This window comes from Bombina bombina, chromosome 12 (genome assembly GCF_027579735.1).
Source record: "Bombina bombina isolate aBomBom1 chromosome 12, aBomBom1.pri, whole genome shotgun sequence".
Lineage (NCBI taxonomy): Eukaryota > Metazoa > Chordata > Amphibia > Anura > Bombinatoridae > Bombina > Bombina bombina.
This window is the reverse complement of record NC_069510.1, coordinates 51316888-51331693: the sequence shown is the minus strand read 5'-3', so window position 1 is coordinate 51331693 and position 14806 is coordinate 51316888. Positions and strand designations below refer to the sequence as shown.

At 35.5% G+C, this 14806-nt stretch overlaps 2 protein-coding genes across 2 annotated transcripts in view; one reads left to right on the top strand and one right to left on the bottom strand.

Annotated features, from left to right (window-relative positions):
* LOC128642811 (ATP-binding cassette sub-family A member 2-like) overlaps positions 1-13687 on the bottom strand; it is a 15512-nt gene extending 1825 nt beyond the window's left edge. Inside the window, exons 1-5 of the mRNA XM_053695637.1 lie at positions 13501-13687; positions 11298-11448; positions 8820-9024; positions 3826-3990; positions 1079-1257 (exon numbers count right to left, since the gene is read on the bottom strand). Coding sequence (XP_053551612.1) covers positions 1214-1257; positions 3826-3990; positions 8820-9024; positions 11298-11448; positions 13501-13568 — 633 coding nt within the window. The 5' untranslated portion in view covers positions 13569-13687 and the 3' untranslated portion in view covers positions 1079-1213. The remainder of the gene's footprint in view (positions 1-1078; positions 1258-3825; positions 3991-8819; positions 9025-11297; positions 11449-13500) is intronic.
* Positions 1-14806, top strand: part of ABCA2 (ATP binding cassette subfamily A member 2) — a 312411-nt gene that overhangs the window by 198122 nt on the left and 99483 nt on the right. The window contains 2 exon segments of the mRNA XM_053695443.1: positions 8806-8982; positions 14633-14755. Of these exon segments, the coding sequence (XP_053551418.1) occupies positions 8806-8982; positions 14633-14755 (300 nt within the window).

Below are 14806 nucleotides of genomic sequence, written 5' to 3'. Positions count from 1 at the left end.
GCTGATTACTTCACCTGTGCTCTAGTTCAGCTATAATGAAAACCTGGACTGTTGGGTTTACTTGAGGACCGTGGTTGAGAAACACTGCTCTATCTGACTCATGATAAAAATATGGGTTACATATCCCTTTAATTTGCTTTCAATGATCCATTTTACCTGCTGGAGTATATTAAATTGTTTTACAAGTAGCTTTTTTACCCTTATTTCAGTATTTGAAATAGCTGATTTAGCCTGTGGTATCCCCACCTATACTGAAAGTTTCTATACCTAGGTATAGGCTATTGACAAGCTATGTAAACACAACAAGCAGAAGAAATTTACACTCCCGGTGGGCTGTAGAAGAGATAACTAATAACGTGATAATTTTCTATTGTTCTCTCTAAGTATTGAGCTTTGGTTTACAAACATATATAAAACAAGGAAGCATGTGTGTGTACACAAAGTGATAACATAATGAGATATCATTTTACCTGCAAGCTCAACCCATTGTAATAGGTTGTGGTTTCAAAGCACAACACCAGCAATTTCATATCCACAAATAAAACTGAAAAAGCAATTTCTCGTGCATTCTATACTCTGCAGCTGGTATAACAAGTCATTGAAAATACATTAAAGGGACACTGAACCCAATTTTTTTTCTTTTGTGATTCAGATAGAGCATGAAATTTTAAGCAACTTTCTAATTTACTCCTATTATCAATTTTCTTCGTTCTCTTGCTATTTTTATTTGAAAAAGGCATCTTTTTTTTTTTTTTTTTTTTTTTTTTTTTTTTGGTTCAGTACTCTGGACAGCATTTTTTTATTGGTGATGAATTTATGCACCAATCGGCAAGAACAACCCAGGTTGTTCACCAAAAATGGGCCGGCATCTAAACTTACATTCTAGCATTTTAAATAAAGATACCAAGAGAATGAAGAAAATGTAATAATAGGAGTAAATTAGAAAGTTTCTTAAAATTTTATGCTCTATCTGAATCACAAAAGAAAAAAATTGGGTTCAGTGTCCCTTTAGGGAAAAAAAAATATTTTTACAGTATACTGTCGCTTCAGCATTGTTTATATATATATAGCCACTTACATTGTAGTAGTTTTGCCAGCTCCATTATGACCCAAGAAGGAAACAACTTGGTTCTCGTGCAGATTAAGACTTAGTTTGTTGAGTGCCAGCTTTTCCCGGTCTTGTAGATTTTGGTGAGTTTGTCAATGCACACAACTAGCGGTAAGTGGCTGGCTCCTCCTCTATTCCTCGCGTTTCCTCTAGGTTGCAAAATAATAAATACAAATTAAACATGAAGAAATAAAGCATGCAATTTTCCCCCAAAAAACTTTCCAGTTTTCTTCCATTGTTAATTTTACTTTGTTCTCTTGGTATCTTTTGATGAAGAACATACCCCGTAGGCTTGGCAGCATGCACGTGTCTTGAGCCCTATATAGCAGCAGTGTTTGCAACAATGTTTGTAAAAATATTATACATTATTGAAAACATTGCTGTCATGTAATGCTCAAGACACATGTATGCTGCTAAGCCTATTAAATTGTTGAACTCGTTACCTAAGGAGGTAGTGAATGCCAATACCTTAGATAAATATAAAAATGGTTTAGATACATTTCTGTCTAGAAACAGAATTCAGGGATATGATCGTTTGTGTTAAAGGTTTGGTTTCTAATTGTATTAATGTAAGTTCAATTGGCAGGTTCTTTATTTTAAATCAGGTAGGATCTGTATAGTTTGAACTTGATGGACTTCAGTATTTTTGCAACCTAATCTACTATGTTACTATGTTTTATCTTGGTTTACTGTGAAAATATCAGGGTGAAATCATATTTATCATTTTTAACACCTCCTACGCTTTTTAGTTGTTTGTTTAGTTGTTATAGTCTGATAGAAGCCTTTGTCTGTAAAAGAGCTAGGAGGCCCCAGCTCCTACTGAGCATATGCAAGAGTTTAGAGATCATATACATATATGCTTGTGATTGGCTGACAACTGTCACATGATACAGAAGACAGGGAAATTCAAGGAAACATTGAAATGTGTTCTATGAAGAGCATTAAAGGGACAGTAAAGTTTAGACATTAATGATTTAGACAGAGCATACAATTTTAAACAACTTTACAATTTACTTTTATTATTTAATTTGCTTCCTTCTCCTGTTATGCTTAGCTAAAAGATTTATCTAGGAAAGTTCAGGAGCAGCAAAGAACCTAGGTTCTAGCTGCTGATTGGTGGCTGTATATATACGCACCGATTGTCATTGGCTCACCCATGTGTTTAGTTATAAACCAATAGTGCATTGATGCTCCTTCAACAAATGATACCAAGAGAATGAAGCAAATTTGATAACAGAAGTAAACTGGAAAGTTGTTTCAAATTGTGTGTTCTACCTAAATAATGAAAGAATACATTTTTGGGTTTCATGTCCCTTTAATAATAATAATAATAATAATAATAATAATAATACAATACATGAATGTATAACAAATTCTTTAGATGGATGCTTGAAATGTAGATTAGATTTTGAGATAGAAACCCTCTAAAGCCACCAAACTATTAACACTATTCCCGTAAGAAATATCACAGTTGCAAACCAAAACACAATCATTTTGGGGCACTATTAAAGGGACATGAAACACCAAATTTTTCTTTCATGATTTAGATAGAGCATGCAATTTTAAACAACTTTCTAATTTACTTCTATTATTTAATTTGCTTCATTCTCTTGATATACTTTGCTGAAAAGCATATCTAGATAGGCTCAGTAGCTTATGATTGGTGGCTGCACATAGATGCCTCGTGTGATTGGCTCACCCATGTGCATGGCTGTTTCTTCAACAAAGGATATATAAAGAATGAAGCAAATTAGATAATAGAAGTAAATTTAAATTTTGTTTAAAATTGTATTCTCTACCTGAATCATGAAAGAAAAAATGTGGGTTTAGTGTCCTTTTCAGTTTAAGGTATTAGTACATAGTATTTATGGTTATCCATATAGGGGTTAGCATAAATTGTTGAAGGAGAAGCAAGGACTACCCTGCCGACCTCCAACAGCAAACAGCCACCACAACTCTTAGTCAAGAGGATTACGTGGACACAGCATGCCCCAATCCTTGCTTGCAGGGAAACTACCCATTAAAGGATAACAACTTAATTTTCTTCAGAGAACCATCTTTGCACACCTCCTAGATACACAAAGGCAAAGAATGACTGGGGGTTTGTGGGAAGTGGCAGGGTTCTTAAAGCTTTGCTGGGGTGTTCTTTGCCTCCTCCTGGTGGCCAGGAGTTGAATTCCCGCTAGTAATTAGAATGGATTTATGGACTCTCTATGCCATTTGAAAGAAATGAGACACTGAGTAGAACCTTTGATGTGTGGCAACTTTATTCATAGAACAGAGAATATTTATGTATAGCATACAAGATTGAGAACAGGATTATTAAATCTGCTTTATTTTGATTTATGTTTGTGTGAATAAGCTGATGTATTGATGTGCACTTCTCTATATTTGGAGTTGAGATATACATTTGCATTTGGTGCAAAATAACATTTCCTATAGCAAAGTTGCAAAACATAAAAATGACAAATAGTGTCCACAATTTTTGCCCCCACTGTATATATAGATAGGATAGACAGGCACAACATTTTGGTGCACACCTGTGATTGAAATTGTAATTTGACAGTAAATTTTAGTATACAATAAGGAATTTAATATAACAAGGTCTTCTGAATGAATACTGTGTATTAATACGCCCCAGACTGATTATATTAAAGTTTGACCCATATTATATTGACCATACTACATTCATATTATTAGCAGCACAAAGTACTAACCCATACGGCGACTTTCCATGGCGCAAGCTTGATCTTCTTCCATGATGCTCAGACGGGCAGGGCGAGACCAAGGCCAGGACCATTCCCAGGTTTCTATGCGTCCGCTGCCCAACCAATAGGATTTCTGCAAGGGAAAGTACCAGGGTCGGGGAAGACCATACATCCCTGATATAAAAAAAATACATAAGAGATGACTTTAGTAGTATATATATATATATATATATATATATATATATATATATATATATATATATACATATACATCTATATATATATATAAAAATATACATAAATAAAACACCAGGATTCAAATTTTTCTACATTATTTAAAATAAGGAAGGTCAGGTGTAGATCATTTTAGCTACATTAGACAAAATATAAATGGAAATTAAGCTCCATATGCACATACCCTTTATGAAAATATGAAACATATGTATACATATATTTTAATGTATTTATATGTACATTTATGTCTGTAAATACATATATACATTAATACATATGTACATATATATATATTTATATAAAACACACACACATATATATAATACACACACATACATATATATACACACATATATACACATACATACATACATATATATACACACATAATATATATATATATATATATATATATATATATAAATATATATATATATATATATATATATAGAGAGAGAGAGAGAGAGAGAGACACACATACATATATATATGTAAACACACACACACACGTTTAGATTTGTATGTGTATGTATCTCTATGTTAAAGTCCTTTGGCTTTTTTTGTAACACCTGAGATCTCATATGTTTGAGCCCTTACAACTTTTTTGCAAGATTTTTGTGAATAATTTTTATTAGTGTTATTATGAGTGTAACTGTAATTTGTAACGTATTTTTGATGTGTTTTGGGCAACTTTTTAATTTCAGAAAACAGTTAACCTCAGCTCTGAGGTTGCGGAAAGGATTTCGCGTAAATCAAAATTGTGCTAGTGATATTGCAATTTCGCTCAACTTGTAATATCAGTGCAATGAAAATGGCTCGCATAAAGGCGATTGCGCTAGCGCAAAACCGTTTGCGTCTCGTTTGTAATCTAGCCCAAGTATTGGCTTTGTGTATTTTAGAAGGATATATTTAAATCAAAGATTAGCTTGAGTATAATATGCAGATGTGTGTGCATTTTTTAAATTATATTAATTACTTGACTAGTGAAAAAATAAATAAGTGTTTGGTTTCAATGTCTGTAAATTTATCGGCAATGCCATGTTGTAACCTAGCATTCCTTAACATCATTTTATTTGCTGAGCCAATCAGGGACACATATAAAGGGGTCACTATAGTGTGCAACAAGTAAATGTGTAATATAGTAGTGTTAAATCTGGAGTCTTCATTTCCTCTTTTAACATGAATTGGAAAGCTCACAAATTTCAGAATTTAATTATAGAAAAATTGGGAAATAAATTATGAAAATATAGTGCTTTTTTTTTTCAAATAATTAAACATTTTATAATACAATCTCAAAACATGTTAAAGGACCAGTAAACACAGTAGATTTGCATAATCAAAAATGCAAGATAATACAATAGCATTTACTGTGAATTTCAAATGAGCAGTAGATTCTTTTTTAACACATTTCAAAGTTATGTATATTTCCACTCCCCCTGTACCATGTGATAGCAATCAGCCAATCACAAATGCATATACGTATAGTCTGAGTTCTTGCACATGCTCAGTAGGAGCTGGTGACTCAAAAAAAGTGTAAATATAAAAGACTGTGCACATTTTTTTTAATGGAAGTAAATTGGAAAGTTGTTTAAAATTACATGCTGTATCTGAATCATGAAAATTTAATAAAACCTGAGTGTCCCTTTAAGTGTCTTTAAGGTGAAATTTGAAAAAAGTGTAGATTCCATGACTAGGTATTTATAGCCAGCAATGGCTTTGTGTGATATTATTTGTAATATAATTACTGGATATTTTTATAGCTTACTGCTAACAGATACAGCACACAAATATAACATTATTGCAGTACACAGTCATTTATTTTACTGCGTTTTGCTTTAAACACATATTAAAATGTTCCTTGCTCTTTCAGGGAGTTAATTCTGTTATCTAATTTTCTGTAAACTAGAGTTTTCCTCTTGTCTCTTAAAGGGACAGTTTACCCTAATTTTTTCTCTCCTTTAATTTGTTACCAATGATGCATTGTATCTGCTAGTGTGTATTAAATTGTTTACAAATAGCTCATTTAGCTTTATATTGGTATTTGAAATACCCGATTTTGCCTATGGTATCCCTACCTATACTGAACATTTATATACTTAAGTATAGGCTATAGAAAAGTTGTGTAAACATAGCCAGATGAAGAAAAAACATCATAACATAAAACAATACTGTATACTCATTTGATAATATTAAGATTAAAAAAATATTGCAAAATTGTGTTTAATTGATAATTTACTTGAATAGGTTGATTGGAGATCTCCTAAATAGGGATAAAGGTCGTCTATACTTCTCAATATAACTTTTTTTTTTTACATTTTGAATAACACAGCCAGGGAAGACATTTTTTAAAAATGTTTAAATTATTTTGAATGACCTTCTTTCAGAAAAATGTTTAAAAGGGACATTAAACCCAACATTTTTCTTTCAGGATTTAAATAGAAAATACAATTTTAAACAACATTTCAATTTACTTCTATTAACTAATTTGCTTATTATTAATTATTATTATTAATTCTTTAGATATCCTATGTTGAAGAAATAGTAATGCACAAGGTGGAGCCAATCACAGGAGGCATCTATGTGCAGCCACCAATCAGCAGCTACTGCGCCTATCTAGATATGCTTTTCAGTAAAGGATATCAAGAGAATGAAGCAAATTAGATAATAGAAGTAAATTAGAAAGTTGTTTAAAATGGCATGCTCTTTCTAAATCATTAAAGAAAAGAATGTGGGTTTCATGTCCCTTTAACTATAATATCCCTTTAAACATTCAGTTTTCAGATTTGTACATAACATCCTCCTTCACAGATTCTAGGGAGGTTGCTATCTCACAACTATTTTGCTATATTTTGAAGTAGACCTGGCTGATTTCTTCTTCCTCGTAGCTCCATCTTGTACAATATGAAACCTGAGCTGACCCTGACAGTCCATTGAAAAACATAGGGTTTTCCTTCAAACCCTGCTATCTAAATATTTGTACTTTTTTATATGATTTTTTTGTTTGTTTGAGTGGCTAGTGATTGAAATGAGTTCTATAACATTTGACAATCTGGTAAAAAACGTCTTATAAAGCATTAGCTCTCTTCATTTGTCAATAATTAACGCTTGATTTGCATGTAAGCAAGTGAGATTTTAAAGGACAGAAAGGTCAATATTGAAAAATGCAGAGGTTCATTTCCATCTGAAATAAAAGCATTTTAGCAATATTATCCATTAACAAATTGCGTCTAGTAAAAGTTATTATTATTTCAGTGGAATACGCACATATTCTGTGTGTGACTAGAGGGTTTGGATTCAAATACTGTGCCTACTCAGAGAACTGGTGGTGGCGTGTAATGTGTGTCATGGAAGTCACTGACTCTCTGAGAAGATTTGATATTTTAATTCTGGTGCACAGGGCACTCACAACAAACACTATGGGGCCGATGGAGCTTGATGCCCCTGTTTCTACGCTCTGAGGCTGCGGACATCAATCCGGCTGATCCTATACGATTGGGCTGATTGACAGCGAATCTGCAGGGGGCGGGATTGCACAAGCAGATTACAAGAACTGCTTGTGCAATGATAAATGCCGACAGCACATGCTGTCGGCATTTATCGATGTGCGGCGGACATGGTACGCTACATTGTATCACGTCCGTCCGCACTTTAATAAATCGGCCCCAATATTCCAAAATTCATCAAGTAGCCATGACATCTCTATAGACAAACATTGGTAGTATATTTGGTCATACTAAAGAGCTAAGTAAATTTAAATGTGGCACTGTCATTGGATGCCACCTTTGCCACAAGTCAGTTTGTGAAAATTCTGCCCAACTAGATCTGACTTTATCAAATGTAAATGCTATTATTGTAAAGTGGAAGTGTCTAAGAGCAACAAAAGCCCAGTTATGAAATAGGAGACCATGCCAAAACACAGAACGGGGCCGACAAGTGGTGACGCGCGTAAAAATCTGCTGCGTCACTTACTGCAGAGCAGACTTCCAAACTGCCTCTGGAAGCAACATCAGCACAAGCAGTTTTACACAAGCCTCAGATCAGCATGTTCAATGCCAAATGTCTGTTGAAGGGTGTAAAGCAGAAGCGTATTCTCTGGAGTGATGAATCATGATTCACTATCTGGCAGTCTGACGGAAGAATCTGGGTGTGACAGATGCAAGGAGAACGCCACCTACCAGAAGGTTTGGTAAGGAGGTATAATGGTTTGGTGCTGGGCCACTTAGTTCCAGTGAAGGGTCATCTTAATACTAAAGGATACAAAGACTTTTTAGACAAGTTGGTGCTTACAGCATTGTGGCAACAGTTTTGTGAAGGCCCTTTCCTATTCCAGAATGACTGTGCCCCAGTGCACAAAGTGAGGTCCATGAGGACATGGTTTACTGAGTTTGGTGTGGAGGAACCTGAGTAGCCTGCGTAGAGCCAAGACCTCAGCCCCATTGAACACCTTTGGGATAGTTGTCCTGACCTCACAAATATTCTTTTGGCTAAATAGGCACAAATTCCCCCAGACACAGCCAAATGCTCTTCTGCAAAGGGGTGGGCTCCATATTTATGCCAATGGTTTTGGAATGTGATATCCAACAAGATCATATAGGTGTGATGGTCAGGTGTCCACATACTTTTGGCCAAAAAAGTAATAACTTTTACTTGAAGCATTTTTGTTAATGGAAGTATAATGCAATAATAGTTCTATTCAAAACTGAAATGCAACCAAGCACATTTAAATGTTGAGGTTTGTATCCCTTTACTCTCCAGCAACAATTGTGTACCTGGATGAACAGCCTCAATGTACCAGGTCAGGATTCCATACACCACAGCATCTATAACCAACATCATCATGGACAACATGAGATTAAAGTCATCTCCTTCCACCGGGGACTGGCTGAGCGTGCGCCACTGGATCCCGACACCAGCCACCTCGTACAGAGCAAAGTACTTTGAGCCAAGACCAAAGGCTGTTGTAGACATAAGTGACTGCAAGGTGATAGAAGACAAAATAAAGTCAGTTAAAAAGACAGTGGGAGACAGCAACAGAAAATAGCTATTTTGTTCATGTAAAATAAACTTTTGACTGTCAAGTAATTCGATTTTGGATCTCCATGTGTGCTGAAGAGGAAATAAAATGGCGGCAGAATGCTGGGGCTGTGCTGCGTCAAAAAAAGACTGTTTAAGCCTTTGTTAAAGAGAAATTAAACCCAAATTTCTCTTTCATGATTCAGATAGAGCAGGCAATTTTAAGCAACTTTCTAATTTACTCCTTTTATTATTTTTTCTTCATTCTCTAGTATCTTTATTTGAAAAAGCAGGAATGTGTGCCAGCCCACTTTTAGTTTAGCACCATGGGTAGCACTTGATGATTGGTTGCTACATTTAGCCACAATCAGCAAGCGCTACCCAGGTGCTGAATCAAAAATGGGCCGGCTGCTAAGCTCACATTCCTGCTTTTCAAATAAAGATACCAAGAGAACGAAGAAAAAAATTATAATAGGAGTAAATTAGAAAGTTGCTTAAAACTACATGCTCTATCTGAATCATGAAAGAAACAATTTTGGTTTCATATCCTTTTAATGCTGATGTTGGTGCCGCATGCGTACAGTGACTATCTCTGGGCTGACAAATACAATTGGTAAGAATTCTCTGTGCTTTGTGCATGGAGCAAACCTAAATATCAGCCATCATGCACTGGGTGCTCACAAACAGCACCAGTAATTACATGTCACATTGTAAAGTGTTATATATTTTCCGTAAGTTGAATATAATGCTTATTTAGGTACAAATTGTACTGAAAAAATATATTTGATTAGATTTTTCTACCAGCATGATTAAGGGCATATGTTTAACCCTTTGAGTGCTAAGCACTTTCCCAACTGGGTGCTAATATTTTTTAAGGTTTTTTTTTTTTTTTTTGAAAAAAAATGTTTTTAACTTTTTTTTTTTTTACAGACCCCAAGACTTACACTGTTGGAAAGGTTACCTTTCCAACAGTGGGTCTTGGGGGTCTGTAGCTGCTTAAATGCCTGAGATACAGGCTTCTAAGCAGCATGCCCCCTCCTTCTATACTTAACATTGTTAAGTAAAAATAAAGTTGCGTGGTGACTTCATCACGTCATTGTGCGTGACGTCACCGCGCATCACGTGAAGCCCCGGGCGATGCCTGTCACTCTACAGGCACGATCGCCGGGGTAGGAGCGGTTAGGAGCCCCCAGATCGCACTCAAAGGGTTAAAAAAACAAAATTTGAAGCCACAAACTAGCTTATTATTTTAACAATTAGGTAAATGATTTTTTTTTAAATATGTGCATAAAATTGTCACCTAGTCTCAGAAACTATAACTAGATACTCTACATAAGGTACATTTGCTTCTGATTTATTTACTGCTTAAAGGGACAGTAAAGTAAAAAAAATACACATTCAAGGGATAAGAAGCCCAATTTTTTTTTATTTGTGATTCAGACAGAACATAACATATTTTAAAAAATTCAATTTTCTTCTATTATCAAATTTGCTTGTCCCTATGATATTCTGTGCTGAAAATATATCTAGGTAGGCATCTGGAGCACTACATAGCAGGAAATAGTGCTGCAATCTAGTGCTCTTGCAAATGAATAACAGTCTTGCAAAACTGCTGCCATATAGTGTTCCAGAAATGGACAGGCTCCTAAGCATATATCCCTGCTTTTCAACTAATTATACTAAAAGAACAAAGAACAATTGATAATAGAAGTAAATTAGAAAGTTGTTTAAAATTGCATGCTCTATCAGATGATCTGAATCATAAAAGAAAACTTTTGTGTTTCATATCCCTTTCATAATTCAAAAAGAAGATGAACTTTAAAACCACTTTCCAATTTACTTATACCATGTAATTTGCTTCCTTTGTTGAAAAGCATACTTAGGTAGGCTCAGGAACAGGAATGCACTACTGAGGGCTCCTTCAACAAATGATACCAAGAGAATTAAGCAAATTTGATAACAGAAGTAAATTGGAAGTCATTTAAAATGGTATGTTCTGCCTGAATCATAAGAGACATTTTTGGGGTCCCTTTATAACTAGTGTCTTGTCTTGCAGTTATAATCCACTGTATTATTATAAACACACAGTAATATGAGAGTTTGTGAGAGGTTACATGGATCAGTGTAATTCTCACTATTAATCTCATCCACAAGTTGTTCATTGCATATATAAATTTAAGTATTATTAGGGCCACTGGAAAAAATGTGTCAGAAAGTAATTTGTTCTCACTCACAGCTATGCACTTCTCAAAGGCAGTGATCTTATCGTGAGCCACTTCCTCTCTGATTGCCACATACATATAGGGCACATAGCTCAGGAAGTAGATGATTCCGCCACATGCAGATGCCAACTTTGCTTTGGAGTAGAGAACTGACACCAGGAAGCTAAAGGAGGATAAAGAAATGAGAGAAATGAAACTGATAAAATTCAATGTGGGGAGTATACGAATCAGTGCTAGGTTTGTCTTTAACAAGGTAACCAATTAGAAGGGGCTGCTAAAGGTTTGTGAACTTGTAACAGAAACTGTACATTGGTGATAACATCACAGGCTACACACTAATTAACCTGTACCTAGGAGAACCATTGATGCAAATGTGATTCTGACATGAATGTAATGTGAAAAATATCAGACCAACCCTCACATGGGTAGCACTCACACAATTTGTTAAAAAAGGGGACGGAACCTGAGAGAGCTGCTTTGAAATTGACAGTCCAACAGGCAAGAGCGAATGTGCAAGGCAGCATTAGACACTGCTAAAAAATTTTTGAAGCACATACAAATCAAATTACACTGTGTTCAGCATACTTCAACTTGCATTTGCTTCTAGTTTTGCATACATATCTTTTTCTATCAGTGCAATAAAGTACATAGTGTATTTGAGACAAACTTGGCATCTTATATTTTGCAAGATAAAATAATGAGACTTGTAGTTGTAACATACTTAGAGAATACCACAACACCTGTAAGAAAACTTCAGGCACATCCAAGAACTGCCCCTGTTCATTCCCCTCACCAAGGCTGCAAAACTAATTTTACAATAGAAAAATTAAGAACACATATATATATATGTATTTTGAAACTCCATAATATACAATTTTTACTGCAATTATTTCTACTCTCATATTTTTTCATGTAGTTTCTATATTCAGATTTCACACCAGAGCTGAACTAAGATATATACACTCACCTGCCACTTTATTAGTTACACCTGTTCAATTGCTTGATAACACAAATTGCTAATCAGCCAATCACATGGCAGCAACTTAATGCATTTAGGCATCTAGACGTGGTGGTGACGATTTGCTGAAGTTCAAACCAAGTATCAGAATAGGGAAGAAAGGGGATTTAAGTGACTTTGAACGTGGCATGGTTGTTGGTGCCAGACGGGTTTACAGAGAATGGTCCAAAAAAGAGAAAATAGCCAGTAAACGGCAGTTGTGTAGACGAAAATGACAATAGAAGTTTGGAAAAAACGTTGCCTGGTATGATGAGTCTCGATTTTAGCTGCAACATTCAGATGGTAGGGTCAGAATTTGGCGTAAACAACATGAAAGCATGGATCCATCCTGCCTTGTATAAATGATTCAGGCGGGTGGTGGTGGTGTAATGGTGTGGGGGATATTTTCTTTGCACACTTTGGGCTCTTAGTACCAATTGAGCATTGTTTAAATGCCACAGCCTACCTGAGTATTGTTGCTGACCATGTCCATCCCTTTATGACTACAGTGCACCATGTCACAAAGCTCAAATCATCTCAAACTGGTTTCTTGAACATGACAATAAGCTCACTGTACTCCAATGGCCTCCACAGTCACCAGATCTCAATCCAATAGAGCACCATTGGGATTTGGTGGAATGGGAGATTCGCATCATGGATGTGCAGCTGACAAATCTGCAGCAACTTTGTGATGCTATCATGTCAATATGGACCAAAATGTCTGAGGAATGTTTCCAACACCTTGCTGAATCTATGCCACAAAGAATTATGTAGTTCTGAAGGCAAAAGTGGATCCAACCTGGTACTAGCAAGGTGTACCTAATAAAGTGACTGGTGAGTGTATGTATGTATATATATATATATATATATATATATTATATATATAAATATATATATACACATACATACATACATACGGCATATAGATATATATATATATATATATAATAGATAGGAGGCAGCACTCACTGGTCTTTCCAAAGTGTACTTTAATTGAACGTCTGAGAGCTTCCTCAGACGTGTGTCCCCGAAACGTCACTCTGTTCAATTAAAGTACACTTTGGAAAGACCAGTGAGTGCCGCCTCCTATCTATTATATTAACCGTTGGCACCTGGCAGTTGCTAATGTGGTGAGAGTGCTCTTTTATGGAAATATATATATATATAATATATATATATATATATATAAAAAATCCTTCCTCAGCCCACTATACTCACCAGAACATAATTGTTGCCACTGCATAAATAGACAGGAAAAGCCAGATAATGAAAACGTTGCTATGCATCAGGACCTGGCCATACTTCAATTATGCCGGTTAGAGCTGTAACGAGAGATGGAGAGTTGGACAAACCCAGTGATAAACCAGCCACCCAGTGTACAGCGTTGTTCAGGCCCATCATCTTCATAACCAGGGATACAGAACCATTTATGGACAAAAACTCAGCAGATTAGAAAAGCAAATACACTATGTATTACTAAGGTGTTGTGGCAAGCTGGGATGGATAAGAACTAACCCTAGAGATATCATTCCACATGTTGTAAACAAGTATATTGCTAAAATAGCGCTGCGGAATCTTTGGCGCTCTACAAATAACCGATAATAATAAAATGCATATAACTGAAGTATGCTGCTGCCCCTTTAAAGGAAAACGAAAACCAAAATTTGTCTTTCATGATTCAAATAGAGCATAGAATTGTAAACAACTTTCCAATTTACCTCTTATCTCATTTCCTTTGTTGTTTTGGTACCCTTTCTGGAAAAAGCCTACTAGGCAGGCTCAGGAGCTATGAGATAGCTAGTGATTGGTGGCTACACATATTTGCATCTTGTGATTATCTTACTGATGTGCTCAGCTCGCTCCTAATAGTGCATTGCTGCTCTTCAAGAAAAGATAACAAAAGAATGAAGCAAAATTGATAATAGGGTTAAATTGGAAAGTTGTGTTACAACTGTATGCTCCATCTGAATCAGGAAAAAAATGGCTTTCATGTCCCTTAAGATTAAAAATCAAATCTCAACAGTTCATTTTTAAATAGATTCTCTTACATTGTGGATACGGATAAAAGGTTACCAATAACCAACTGCTATTAAAGTGAGGTCGCTCGTTATCTGTTCTATATTTACTTCCCAATTGTCTTCCAAGAATGGCCCAGCTAATGGGGTCTACCTTCATTACTGACCTAATAAATCACTCTGTCCAATGAATCCACCATTATGGATGGTTCTTGTCACTTTACCTCCTTTAAGCGATGCTCCTTCTCGGCCACAATGTGCTGAATCATCATAGCCACAGAATACACCCATGAGATCACCATGCAAAGTGGCATCATGTGCTCAATTACAAACAGGAAACTGTAAAGAAGGAAAAACGTAGCATTAGAATTCATATCACTGGGATCATCTGCCAAGTGCATGGACTGGCAATCATGGCATCAAAGCCATTTGTTGGAGTCATTACCAACAGACAGATGGTCAGTATCTGAACCTTAATGATTATAGTAATTATTTTTTGTAGGTCATCG